Raw genomic sequence first — 14,589 nt, forward strand, 5'->3', positions numbered from 1 at the left:
CTTTTAAAATTTTTATCATAGTAGGTATATATATTTATGGGGTACATGAAATGTTTTGATACAGGCATGCAATGTTAAATAAGCACATTATGAAGAATGGGGTACCTGTCCTCTCAATCATTTATTGAGTTGCAAACAGTCCAGTTGCACTCTTTAAGTTATTAAAAAATGTACAGTTATTGACTATAGCCACCCTCTTATGCTATGAAAATCAAGTTTTCTTAAACACATTTTCCTATATTTTCTTTTACAGTTTTGCAGTAGAATAGTATAACCATGTTTCGGAATAGTCTCAAGATGCTGCTTACTGGTGGGAAATCAAGTCGTAAAAACAGGTCAAGTGGTAAGTGACTATGCTACATTTATTATGTATGATATTTTACAAATGCAAATTCTTTTAGGGTCCTGAATTAATGCTGTAACAATTTGTTAAATGCTTAACTTAGAACCTAAAAGAAAGTTTACATTTCTTTGGGCTTTCATACAAGAGGTCGGAACACTTGAATGCTTATCAGGAACAGTCGAGAGAAAAGAAAACCTTGTGAAGGAAAAATATTTATTTCTAATATATGAGAGAGTAATGTTTCTGTGCATTTGCTTATTAAAAACCTTCTAGACCTAAGTTTATTTTTTTGAATTAACACGTGAAATTATTGCAATCCTAGGCACTCACTGGGGAAGGAAATTATAAAAATAACTGTCCTCAAAGATTTATACAGAAAGTGAAATATCAGTTGAACATTTTTATAGCCATTAAAATAAAGTTTATGGGTTTTTTTTTTTTTTTTTTTTTTAGAACAAGGGGTTAAGTCTTAGGCTTTTGAGGTAAAACTGTATATACTTTCTTGGTAAAAAATATTGAAAAGGAATGTATTAGAATGTTTGTTTTTTATTAATGAGTGGTAGACTTTTATTGTATTCTTCATAATCTTTTCAACTTATTTTTCTTGTAAATTTATATTGGTACTGTATTTATTGTCATTCATTTCAGAATGTTTCTGTAATTCTGATTGTGATTTCTTCTTGACCCATGAGTATTTAGAAGTGTATTTACTGATTTCCAAACTGTTGATGAGTTTTTGTTTATCGTATTGCAAGAACAAACTCCCCTACATCAACAAAAGGAAAACTGTTTTTTCCTCCACTGCTCACACCAACGTTTCTGGCCACCAAATATGTGGGGGTTTTTTTTCCTACAGTGATTCAGTTCAGTTCTCTGGTAGACACCAACTGAATGTCCTACAATTAAATTCAATTCTGACACTGTCTACCCTGAGTTAGCACAGACCCCATGGGTTATGGTCTCAGTCCTACAAGACTGCTTTCCACTTTAGATACCAATTGCGTGTGGTGGATCCCCAGGTTACCCACAACCTCTGTCCGACTTGGCTACAAATCAGAGGTTCCCATGACCCGTTTCTCAGGTTCTATCATTTGCTAGAATGGTGCACACAACTCGAGAAAACAGTTTCTTTACAAGATTATTGGGCTATTAAAGAATACAGTTCAGGAAGAGTCAGATGGAAGATGTGGGTAGGGCAAGGTATGGGGGAAAGGGCCATGGGCTTCCGTGCCCTTTTTGGGTATGCCACCTTCTCAGCATCTTCCATGTGTTCATCAACCCAGAATCCCGTCGAACCCCATCCTTTTGGGTTTTTATGGAGGCTCCATTATGCAGATATGGTTAATTAATTGGCCATTGGTGATGAACTCAACCTCTAGCCCATCTCTCCTCTCCAGAAGTTAGAGGGTAAGGCTGACTCTCATGGTTGGCCCCCCTGGCAGCCAGCACGTGTCCTGAGGCTGTTCAGGAGCCCCCAGGTACCTACCATTCATCCCGTTAGCATATAGAAAACCACTTATCACTCCGAAGACTCAAAGTTTTAGACCCGTGTGCCAGGAAATGAGCAAAGACAAATATGTTTTTTTGTTGTTTTTTTTTTGTATGTGTGTTTTTTTTACTACGTCATGCTTCTTCTTATTGAATTCTAGCTTAATTGTACTATTAGAGAATCTATTCTGTATTATTTTATTCTTTTGATATTTATTGAGATTTGCTTTACAGTTCATTATATGGTCAGTTTTGGTAAATGTTCTGAATGTACCTGAAAGTAATGTGAATGTTGTAGTTATTGGATTCAGTGTGGATCAGTTTTGTTAATGATGGCACTCAAACATTTCATATCCTTCCTTACTTAAAAAATTATTTACTGAGAAAGGTGTGACAAAATACCACATTATGATTGTGAATTTGCTTATTTCTCCTGCTGGTGCCTGAGAATTTTTGCTTTATATGTTTGGAAACTGTCTTATTAGGAACATTCAAGTTTAGGATTGTTATATCTTCCTGGTGAATTGACCTTTTTACCATTATGAAATGTTTCTGTTTATTTCTAATAGTGACTTTTGTTTAAAAGTTCATTTTTTCTCTCATATTAGTATAAGGACTGCAGGGTTTTTTAAATTAGTATTTGCAAAATATGACTTCTTTCATAGTTTTACTCTCAACATTTCTGTGTGCTTATGCTGTTAATAGCATATAGTTGGGTTTTCTTTTCTTTTATTCAGACATTTTTTTTTCTCTTAAGAAAGTCTGGTCTACATTAATTTGGTCAGTCATATATTTAGGTATCTGTGTGCTTTCTACGTGGCGTATCCATTCTATGCTTCTTTCTCTCCTATCTTTCTTTCTCTTTCCTCTCTCCTTTTGCATCGATCAAAACTTTTTTTTTTTTTTTTTTTTTGAGACAGTGTCTCACTCTGTTGCCCAGTCTGGAGTCTAGGGACACAAACACAACTCACTGCAGCCTCAACCTCCTTTGCTCAAGCAATACTCCCACATCAGCCTCCTGAGTAGCTGGGACTACAGGTGTACACCACCACACCCAGCTAATTTTTTAAAAAAATATTTTGTAGGGATGAGATCTTAGTACTTTGTCCAGGCTGTTCTTGAACTCCTGGGGTCAAGTGATCCTCATGCCTTGGCCTTCCAAAGTGTTGGGATTACAGGTGTGAGCCACCATGCCTGGACTCAAAACATTTTTTATGATTCCATGTTTTCCTCTATTAACTTTGAAATTATATACCCTTTTGAAATTTTTTCAGTGGTTACCTAAAGATTAAAACAATCCTAAGTTTATCGAAGTTTGATATTTATATGTTTACCCTCTTCTTGGACAGTGCAAGAGCTTTAGATTCTCTTCACCTATCTTTAACCTCCACAAGACATTACTGTTCTATGTAATCACTATTACTTAGATATGCCCATATATTTGACCCTTTCTTTGATTTTCATTCCTTCCTGCACCCCAAACTTTCTAGATAGAAGTAACTTTATCTGAATAACACCCTTTGTTTTGTTTTATTTTATTTTATTTTTAGAGACAGGGTCTTGCTGTCACCAAGGCTGGAATGCAATAGCACTGTGATAGCTCACTGTAACCTCAAACCTCCAGGCTCATACATTCCTTCCACCTCAGATTCTGGAGTAGCTAGGACTACAGGTGCATACCACTACACCTGGCTAATTAAAAAAAAATTTTTTTTGTAGAGATGAGATCTTGTTACGTTTCCCAAGGTTGGTCTTGAACTCCTAGCCTCAAGTGATCTTCCTGCCTTGGCCTCCCAAAGCTTTGGGATTTCAGACGTGAGCCCCCATACCTGGTCAAGAAGACTCTTTTAGAATTTCCTTTAATGAGGAGTCGTCTATGACAAACTTTACTTTTGTTTGTCTGAAAATGTCTTCATTTTGCCTTCATTTTTGTAAGATTTTTTTTCTTTTTTAAGAGATGGGGTCTCTCTGTGTTTCCCAGGTTGAAGTGCAGTAGCTATTTATAGGTGCAGTCCTAGTGCACTGCAGCCTTTAGACTCCCGGCCTCAGGTGATCCTCCTGCCTTAGCCACCCGAGGAGCTGGACCTACAAGTGGATGCCACTCTGCCTGGTTACTTCTAGGATACTTTTATGTGACTATAATTCTAGGGTGCAGTTATTTTCTTTCAGTATTTTACAATGTTATTTATTGTCTTCTGGCTTCTTCCATTTTTTTCTGGTGATCAGCTGTCAGTCTAATTGCTACTCCTTTAAAGGCAACCTGCCATTTTTCTCTCTGACGTTTTCTAGATTTATATTGGTATGCCTAAGAGTATTTTCTTTTTTATCTTTATCATTGAAAAAAATCTTTATATTCTGGCCAAGTGTGGTAGCACATGCCTGATAATCCCAGCACTTTGGGAGGCTGAGGCAGGCGGATCACTTGAGGCCAGAAGTTCAAGACCATCCTGGCCAACATGGTGAAATCCAGTCTCTATTAAAAATGCATAAATTAGCCAGATGTGTTGGCACATGCCTGTAATCTCAGCTACTTGGGAAGCTGAGGCAGGAGAATCTCTTGAGCCTGGGAGGCGGAGGTTGCAGTGAGCCAAGATTATACCACTGCATTCCAGCCTGGGCGACAGAGTGAGAGACCCTGTCCCAAAAAAAAAGAAATCTTTATTGTCTATTCATGTTTTTATTCATGTTTGTAGGATTTCTTGACTCTGTGGCATGTCTTTTGTCAGTTTTGGAAAACTATTACCCATTATATCTTCAGATTTTAGTTTTTCTCTCATTTTTTTCTTTATCTTTTTTTTTTTTCTGAAACTCCAGTTATACATTTGATAGACCATACACATATCATCTCTGACTCCTACATTTTCTCTTAATCCTTTCGTCTTTATATGCTTTATGCTGGATATTTTCTTTTGACTTATATGCTTTTCATACTTTTCTTTCTGTTCCTCAGATTGTGTAATCTCAATTGATCTATCTCTAAATTCACTGATTTTTTTCTTTTGTCTGCTCAAGTCTGCTATCATGTCTACTGACATTTTTTTCAATTATTGAATTTTTCAACTCCAGAATTTCTATTTGATTCATTAAAAATTTTAAATCTCTGTTGGTATTCTTTATTTGGTGAGACATTGTTCTCATATTTACATTAAGTTCTACTGACATAGTATCCTGTAGTCTTTTGAACATATTTAAAATAGGCAATTTGAAGTTGCTGAGTATCTCCAACATCAGGGCTTCCCTCAGAGACAATGTCCATTGTTTGCATTTTGCCCCTTGTGTATAGGCCATACTTTCTGGTATCTTTGTATGTCTCATAATTTTTTGTTGAATCCTGGACATTTTAGATTATATAATGTGTTATCTCTGGAAATCAGATATTCCTCCTCCCCAGGGATTTATTTATGTTGTTTTGATTATTTGTTTAGTGACTTCTTGGAACTAATTCTCCAGAGTCTGTGTTACTGTGCATGGCCACTAAAGTCTCAGGTTGGTTTGTTTAGTGGTCAGTTCATACTAGACAAAAATTTTCTAAAGTGCCTTCCAGGCTTTGTCAAGGGACTTTTTATACTGAGCAAGCTCTGAGTAGGATCAAATAGACAACTTTGTGGGTGGAATATTCCCAGGAACTACTAGACAGGTGAAATAATGACAGTTTTTTGGAAATAAAACTTTGAAGGAACTACAGCTCTCTTTTGCCCCTTCCAGTGGCTGCCAGGCTGCTGATTTTCATGACTGTAGATTGTTGACTGTTGAGGCTACTGCATAGCTGGAGAGAAGGGGATGGGAATAGAGCAAGTCAAAATGCCACAAAACTTGCTGTTTTTTAAACTAACATTCAGCCATTATTCTTGAATATATATTGCCTGGATTGCTGCAAGCCTTTGACCAAGTTTATTCTGACAATTTTGCCAATTTTCTTATTGCATTTTTGGAGGAGAGAATTTCTGGATGTCCTTACTTCTCTGTTTTCGTTGACATCACCTCACTGTTCACTTTTTCATGTTTTCTTCTAAATTTATGTTGGGACTAATCATGTTATAGATTCAAGCTGCTTTCAAATTTGACATTTAAAAAAAAGTTTATCCCAAATTTCTTTTCTGTCATAGAATCATTTTCATAGATGCCTTCAGTTGTTTACTTTTGACAGCAGCACTAGCATTTTCTGTGACTTCACAAGAGTACCTGACCTTAGACCAGACAAGTGACTCTTACTGTAGAGGAAGACATCAAATCTGTGCTTTAGCAAAAGCACAAATTATTACTTACTAGACTTTTGAATAACTACTGTGTTAGTAGAAATTATATTATTAAATCAATACATGTTAAGGTTCTACTGTAGTATTATAGCTTATTTCTTTGATTTTTCTGGGTATTTAATTATATCAGTAATGATTTTTAGGAGTCTGATTCTAATATTTATTCCCTGTTTTTTCACATAAATTGTTTACAATTTAGAATTGTTATAAAAACTGCTTTGTATTGTGTATGCAGAGAATGCTATTTGTAGAGAATCAGTCTTTTTGCATACTAAGAGATTATTCCAAGACAACAATAAATGTTATATTAAGAGAAAATGTATTTATGGAAAGATAACATTAGTGTTTTTATTATTACAGTTTTTTCCTTAACCCTTAATGAATAATTGAGTAGATACTTTATTCTTTATATTAATTTTGGCTCATGGCTTATTTTTAGGGTTAATAAGGGAAGTTTTCTCATAGGTATGTAATTTTAAGGTTTTTTTTTTTTTTAAATCAACTTAGTATTTAGTTTAAAAAGCATTTGTAATGAAGGGAATTATCTGTCTTAATTTGTCTTTTAAATAGCTGATCTGAATTTTTGTGTGGGCCACTAGATAAATATTTCACAGAAATAGTTTTTATATCAAGTTTATTAAAATAAGATAAATTTTATCTGTCAGAGTTTTCCCTCTAATGACATGAGAATATTAGCTTTGAATTTTATAAATTCAATAATTAAGATTTATGATGTGAAAATTATTTTTTTCTGATGCTTGTAGCAAGTACTCTGAAGTTTTCTAAAAAAAAAAAAGTGTCTTTTAAATTAAATGAGCTATAAAGAAAATATGTGTTTGTGTTTTCTAAAAGTTCATATATATATTAAATGTTTATATATATTTTCTTATTTTTCCTAACTTTATCACCTTAAATTATTTCATTAAAAACCTTCAAATATGCTTCTTTGAATCAAGTAATGCTATTGTTTGGTATCATTGTGTGATTGTTTTGGTAAATCATTATTCAGGTATGCTGGTGGGAGTGGGGAGATACTGGCAATTTCAGATATTCAAGAATTCAGAAAGATTAGTATCATAAGCATAACATAGCCTTTGGAGAATGTGTGGAAGGCAGGAGATAGAGAAACAAAAGTGAGCAAAGTACGTAAAACTTAAACACAGATAATTGCTGGTAATGTACTACAAGAAGTAGAATTTATTTCAAGAATACAAAGATGTTTGTACATCAGAAAATTAACAGAACTTTTCCAATTAGAAAAAAAATTTTAAACCACATGATTATGTATTGAAAAAGTGTTTTATAAGGTGGTACAGCAATTAAAAATATCATTAAGGCCGGGCGTGGTGGCTCATGCCTGTAATCCCAGCACTTTGGGAGGCCGAGGTGGGCAGATCACAAGGTCAGGAGTTCAAGACCAGCCTGGCCAATATAGTGAAACCCCGTCTCTACAAAATAAATTTTTTATGGCTGAATAATATTCCGTTGTGCCACATTTTGTTGATCTTTTCTTCCTTTGATGGGCATTTGAGTTGTTTTCATTTTTTAATCTGTGAATAATGCTGCAGTGAACATTGGGATATGAGTATCTGTTTGAGTTTTTTCAGTTCTTTTGGATATATAGGGGTGGGATTTCTGGGTCATATGGCAATTCTATGTTTAACTTTTTGATGAATTAACAAACTGTTTTCCACAGTGGCTGCACACTTAATATTCTTTCTGTCATGGCATGAGGGTTCCAGTTTCTCCACATCCCTGCCAACACTTGTGATTTTCTTTCTTTTTTTAAAATTATAGTAGGTGTGAAGTGGTATCTCATTGTGGTTTTGATTTACTTTTCCCTAATGGTTAGTGATATTGAGGATCTTTTCATTAATGGTCATTTTATACCTTTGGAGAAATGCCTATTCTAGTCCCTTACCTGTTTTTGAATTGGATTGCTTGTGTTTTTGTCATTCACTTGGCGGAGTTCTTTATATGTTTGATAAGAGCTTGGAGGAGCTCTTATCAAATATGTGATTTGCAAATGTTTTCTCCCATTATAGGGGTTGTCTTTTCATTCCAAGGTCATAAGGATTTACTCCTGTGTTTTCTTCTAAGAGTTACTATGTTTTTAACTCTTACATTTAGGTTGTGGATCCATTTGGAGTTAGTATTTGTATGTGGTATGAAGGAAGGGTCCAAATTTGTTCTTTTGCATGTGGAAATCTAATTTCCCTAGCACCGTTTTTTGAAGAGACTATTCTTCCTCTACTGAATGGAGTTGGCACCCTTGCTTTACTTATAGATTTTTAGATTTCATTCATGTTCCTGGTTCATAACAGAAAGGATGACTAATCCCTTATCAGTAAACGATAAAGATAAATGATAAAGGTAGCAGATATTTTCTAAATTAAATTTTTTATTTTTTACTAAAATGATACAATTGTGTGGGCTGCTGTAAATTTACAGTTAACAATGTGATTTTTAAAAAAACTATTTAGTTTCATTTTTTAAGATTTTGTTCACTGTTCTATGGTACAGGATTTTAGTTTTTATACAGTGTTTTATTAATCAGCTTTAAATTGATGCACATGGAATACAGGGTCGTGTCCCGAGTGTCTTCTATTCAGAATGGTTCCCCTTAAGCCCAAACGAGTTCTGAAACATTTCTTTAACTCCAGGTTTCCAAGGAGATCATGTTACTTCTATACTCCCCAGTCACTCCTCAGTGGGTTCAGGGTTTTCTGTTCAGACTAGGCATAGAATGAGTGTAATACAATTTTTTTGTTAACAAAATATTTATTTCTAATGTAAGAAACAGCAATGGGTACTAAACCTCAAATTGGTTAGAGATTATTTTTTAGTGAAAAATGTTTCTTCTTGTAATTTATAGAGCTAGTAATTAATAGAACTCATGAACAATATGACAGCAGCAGCACGACATGGTGACTCACTCCTGTAATCCTAGCACTTTGGGAGGCCAGGGCAAGAGGATCTCTTGTGGCCAGAGATTTGAGACCATCCTGGCAACATAGTGAGACGCTGTCTCTAAAAAAAAAAGAATTAAAGAATAGCCAGGCATGGTGGCACGTAGTCCTAGTGAGGCAGGAGAATCACTTGACCCCGGGAGTTTGAGGTTACAGTGAACTACAAATGCACCACTGCACTCCATCCTGGGTGACACAGCAAGACCCTGTCTATGAAAAAAAGAAAAAAAAAGAGCAGTCATTTTCTGAATTAAACCTTTTACTTTAAAGTAATTGTAGATTTACATGCAGTTGTAAGGAATAGCCAGGAGTGGTGGCTCATGCCTGTAATCCCAGCACTTTGGGAGGCCGATGCCGGCGGGTCACTGAAAGTTGCGAGTTCAAGACCAACCCGGCCAACATAGAGAAACCAATCTCTACTAAAAATACATAAATTAGCTGGGCGTGGTGGTGCACGCCTGTAATCCCAGCTTCTCAGGAGGCGGAGAGAAGAGAATTGCTTGAACCTAGGAGGCAGAGGTTGCATTGAGCTGAGATCATTCCACTGCACTTCGGTCTGGGCGACAGAGTGCTACTCTGTCTCAAAAAACAAAAAATAAAACAAAAAAAGGAATAATATAGAGAGTTCCTGTGTATATTTGGATTCCCCCAGTGGTAATCTCTTACAAAACTATATAGTATAATATCACAACCAGGATATTGACATGGATAACAGTTGAGATACTGGACATTTCCATCACCACAAGGATTCCTTGGGTTGCCTTTTTGTAGCAGTACCTCCTTCCCTCTCACCCCTACTCCCTTGTTAACCCCTGATAATAACTGCTAATCCATTTGAAAAATTTTTATCACTTCAAGAATGTTGTATAAATGAGTTGTACAGTTTGTAACCTTTTGGGATTGGCTTTTTCAATTTTGCATAATTCTCAGAGGACTCATCCAGGTTGTCGTATATCCATATTTGTTGCTTGTTATTGCATGTATTCCATGGTATGGTTATACCACTATTTGTTTAACCATTTACTGTTTGAAGGACAGCTGAATTGTTTCAAGTTTGTGCTATTTTAAATAAAGTTGTGATAAATATTAGTGTACAGGGTTTTGTATAATTTTTCATTTCTCTAGGGCAAATGTCCAGGAGTGCAATTGCCAGCTCATGTTTTAGTTGCATGTTAATTTATAAAGGAAGTGCCAGCTCTTTTCCAGAGTGACTATACCATTTTACATTCCTACCGACAATGTATCAGTGATTCAGTTTCTCCTCAACCTTACCAGCATTTGGTCTTGTCACTATTTTCACTATTTTTAATGTTAGCTTTTTTTTTGTTTGTTTTGGGACAGAGTCTTGCTCTGTCACCCAGGCTGGTATGCAGTGGCGTGATCATGACTCACTGCAACCTCTGCCTCCTGGGTTCAAGCAATTCTTATGCCTCAGCCGCATGAGTACCTGGAATTACAGGTGCATACCATGACCCCAGGCTAATTTTAGTATTTTTTGTAAAGACGGGGTTTCACCATGTTGCCCAGGCTGATCTCAAACTCCTGGCCTCAAGTGATCGGCCCTCTTTGGCCTCCCAAAGTGCTGGGATTACAGATGTGAGACACTGTGCCTGGCTTTATGTTAGCTGTTTTGATAAGTATATAGAGGTATCTCATTGTAGTTTTTTTAAAAGTTTTTTATTTATTTGTATAAATGTATCAAGTATAGTTGCAGTTTTGTTACATACCTAGATTGCTTAGTGGTGAAGTCAGGGCTTTTAGAATATCTATCACCTGAATAACATACATTGTACTCACTGAATGATTTTCATTTCTGTAATAGCTCATCATGTTAATTATCTTTTCATGTACTTATTTGCTATTTGTATGTCTTTGGTGAAATATCTTTTCATGTCTCTTGGCTATCTTCTAATTGGATGTGTGTGTGTGTTGGGTTTTGAGAGTTCGCTATATATTGTAGCCTTTGTCAGATACATGGTTTGAAAATATATTCTCCCAGTCTGTAGTTTTGTTTGTTTGTCTGAGATGGAGTTTCGCTGTTGTTGCCAGTCTGGAGTGCAGTGGCCTGATCTCAGCTCACTGCAACCTCCCCATCCTGGGTTCAAACGATTCTCCTACCCCAGCCTCCCGAGTAGCTGGGATTACAGGCATGTGCCACCATGCCTGGTTAATTTTTTGTATTTTTAGTAGAGACGGGGTTTCACCATTTTGACCAGGCTGGTCTTGAACTCCTGACCTCAGGTGATCCGCCTGCCTTGGCCTCCCACAGTGCTGGGATTACAGGTGTAAGCCACTGTATAGTTTGTATTTTTAATCCTCTTAACAGGGCTTTTTATAAAGCAAAAGTTTTTAATATTGATGAAGTCCAATTTATTGTTTTATTCTTTTCCTCTTTTTCAAGACAGAGTCTTGCTCCATTGCCCAGGCTGGAGTTCAGTGGTGTGATCATAGCTAACTACAGCCTTAAACTCCTGGGCTCAAGAAATCCTCCTGCCTCAGCCTCCTGAATAGCTGGGACTGCAGGCACATGCCACCAAGTCTGGCTAATTTAAAAATTTTTTATAGAGACAAGGTCTCATGGTGTTGCCCAGGCAGAAGTTTTACTTTTATTGATCATGTATTTAGTTTCTGTCAACGAATATTTATTCATTAATCATTAAGTACTTAGTATGCTGGTTGCTTAATATTTGAGTTTGGGTTAAATTCTGGGTACCCCATGTACACAAACGTCAGTTCATCTGTAAATACAAGGTGTTGTTAGAATCATGTGTGACTGTTTGTATTAGTCCATTTTGTATTGCTATAAAGGAATACTTTAGACTGAGTGATACAAAAAAAAGATGTTTGTTTATTTGGCTCGCAGTTCTGCAGGCTATGCAAGAAGTGTGGCACTGGCATCTGCTTGGCTTCTGATGAGGCCTCAGGAAGCTTTTACTCTTGGGGGAAGGTGAAGCAGGATCAGGTGTGTCACATGGCATGAGTGGAAATGAGAGAGGGGAGTAGGAGCTCCTTTAAACAACCAGCTTTTACATGAACTGATTAAGTAAGAACTCCCTCATGACCATGGGGAGGGCACCAACCCTTCATGAGGCATCTACCCTTCATGACCCAGATACCTCTCGAGGCCGCATCTCCAACATTGCAGGTCACATTTCAACATGAGTTTTGGAGGGGATGAATATCCAAACCATATCACTGGAATTTTTTTGTACATGGCATATTGAACTTAGTTAAAATTTTTATTGCACTCTGAATAATGAATGCTCATAATAAACTATATATGTGTAATAGTATGTAATGCAAGTATTTTTATACCATAAAAATATATTTTTTCTTCCAGGGTGCTGTGGTTTGAATATGATGTGTTCCCACCAGAAGTCATGTTGAGGCATGGTCCCTGATGTGGCAGTGTTGGGAGGTAGTACCTTTAAGAGATGAGTAGGTCCTTAAGGTGGATTAATGTCTTTCTCATGAGACTGCATTAACTTTTGTGAGAGCTGGTTGTTATAAAGCAGGTCAGCCTCCTTATTCTCCTGTCTCTTTCAAATGTGCCCACTCGACCTTCTGGTCTCTGCCGTGAGTTGAAGCATCACGAGGCCCTCAACAGATGGGCCACCTGATCTTGGACTTCCCAGCCTTCACAGCTATGAGCCAAAATAAACCTTTCTTCTTTATAAATTATCCAGTCTCAAGTATTCTTTTACAGCGACAGAAAATGGACTAAGACAAAATTGGTACTGAGAGAGTGGAGTTGTTGCTATAACAATACTTGAAAATGTAGAAGCAGCTTGAAAGTGAATAATAGATTGTAGAGGGAAAAATTTGGAGGAGCAGGCTAGAAAAAGCCTGTATTACCATGAACAGAGCATTAAGGGTAATTCTGGTGAAGACACCAAGAAATCTCCAGAACTAGGGAAATCTGGAACTTCTTTGAGATTACTTAAGTGGTCATCAGCAGAATATTGATAGAAATGTGGACAGTAAAGACCATTCTGATGAGATTTCAGAGGTGAATGAGGAATATCTTGTTGGGTACTGGAATAAAGACTATTCTTGTTAGCAGCAAAGAGCTTGGCTGCAGTGTGTCCATGCTCTAGGTCTTTGTGGAAGGTGGAATTTAAGAATGACAAACTAGGCCGGGCACGGTGGCTCATGCCTGTGTAATCCCAGCACTTTGGGAGGCTGAGGCAGGCGGATCATGAGGTCAGGAGTTCAGGATCAGCCTGGGCAAGATGGTAAAACCCCGTCTCTACTAAAAATACAAAAAAGTTAGTTGGGCTTGGTGGTGGGCGCCTGTAATCCCAGCTACTCGGGAGGCTGAGGCAGAGAATTGCTTAAAACCTGAGGCAGAGGATGCATTCAGCCGAGATCGTGCCACTGCACTCCAGCCTGGTGATAGAGCAAAACTGTCTCAAAAAAAAATGACAAACCAGGATTTCTGGTGAAAGAAATCTAAGTAGCAAAGTGCTCAAGATGCTGTGTAGCTACTTTTGGCCACTTACAGTGATCTATGGGGGCAAAGGGATGATTTAAAGATATAATTTATAGTTAAAAGAGAAGCAGAGCGTAAAAATTTCAAAAATTCCCAGCCTGGCCATGTAAAGAATGAAAAAGAATGTTTGGAAAGACAAAACAAGAGTGTGACCTGATGACCAGTTACTAAAGAGAGTAACATGAATAGGGAGCCAGGTGCTAGTCATCAGGACAACGGTCCCCAAGGCATTTCAGAGATCTTGGAGGCTGTACCACCCATCATAGGCCCAGAGGCTGAGGAGGCAGAATGGCTTTAGGAGATGGACCACTACCCAGGACTTCAGGTGTCTATTCCTTGCATGCCAGTGTGGTGCTGCTTGGCTGCTCCACCTGTGTGGCTCAAGTGGCCTCAGGTGCAGCTTGACTCACATCTCCAAAAGGTACATTCCACAGACTGTGGCAGCAACATGCTGTGGTTCAAGTGAGCCTAGATGTGGCTTGTGCCACAGCTCCAGAGGACGCATGCAGTAAGCCTGGCAGTGTCTATGTGGTGCTAATTCTGCAGGTGTGCAGAGTGCAAGAGGTGTGGAAGAGTGCTTTTCTTCACCAAGATTTCAAAGAATGTCATAGAAAGCCCACAGGCCCGAGCAAAAACTTGCCATGGGGTGGAGCTACCACAGAGGTTCCCTTACAAGGGCAATGCCTGTGAGGGACTTGGAAGTGGGGCTGCTGCTGCAGCCACTGGCAGCATGCAATCCTGGCCTGGGAAAGCTGTAAGCACCAGTGTGCAACTCTATCCTGTGAGAACAGTTATGTGGGCTGAGCCAAGCAAAGTCGTGGGAGCTGGGTTGCCTGAGGCCTTGGGAGCTCACCCCTGCCCTGTCCTAGCGTGTCCAGGTGATGGCACATACAGCAAAAGATTATTTTATGTGTGTATGTGTGTATTTTTTTAAGAGATGAGATCTAGCTATGTTGCCCAGGCTGGACTCGAACTCCTGGGCTCAAACAATTCTTCCACTTCAGCCTCCCACGTAGCTGGGACTGCAGGAATATGCCATTG

The 14,589-nt window shown here is 37.7% G+C and overlaps 1 protein-coding gene across 8 annotated transcripts in view; it reads left to right on the forward strand.

Moving 5' to 3' along the window:
* Positions 1-253: 253 nt before the first annotated feature.
* The window catches only part of TANC2 (tetratricopeptide repeat, ankyrin repeat and coiled-coil containing 2), a 440,902-nt gene continuing 426,566 nt past the window's right edge, over positions 254-14,589 (forward strand). For all 8 annotated transcript variants that reach the window (XM_015438693.3, XM_015438694.3, XM_015438695.3 and 5 more), the window contains exon 1: positions 254-343. In XM_015438693.3, coding sequence (XP_015294179.2) covers positions 277-343 — 67 coding nt within the window. In that variant the 5' untranslated portion in view covers positions 254-276. The remainder of the gene's footprint in view (positions 344-14,589) is intronic.

This window comes from Macaca fascicularis, chromosome 16 (genome assembly GCF_037993035.2).
Source record: "Macaca fascicularis isolate 582-1 chromosome 16, T2T-MFA8v1.1".
In the NCBI taxonomy this organism is placed as follows: Eukaryota; Metazoa; Chordata; class Mammalia; order Primates; family Cercopithecidae; genus Macaca; species Macaca fascicularis.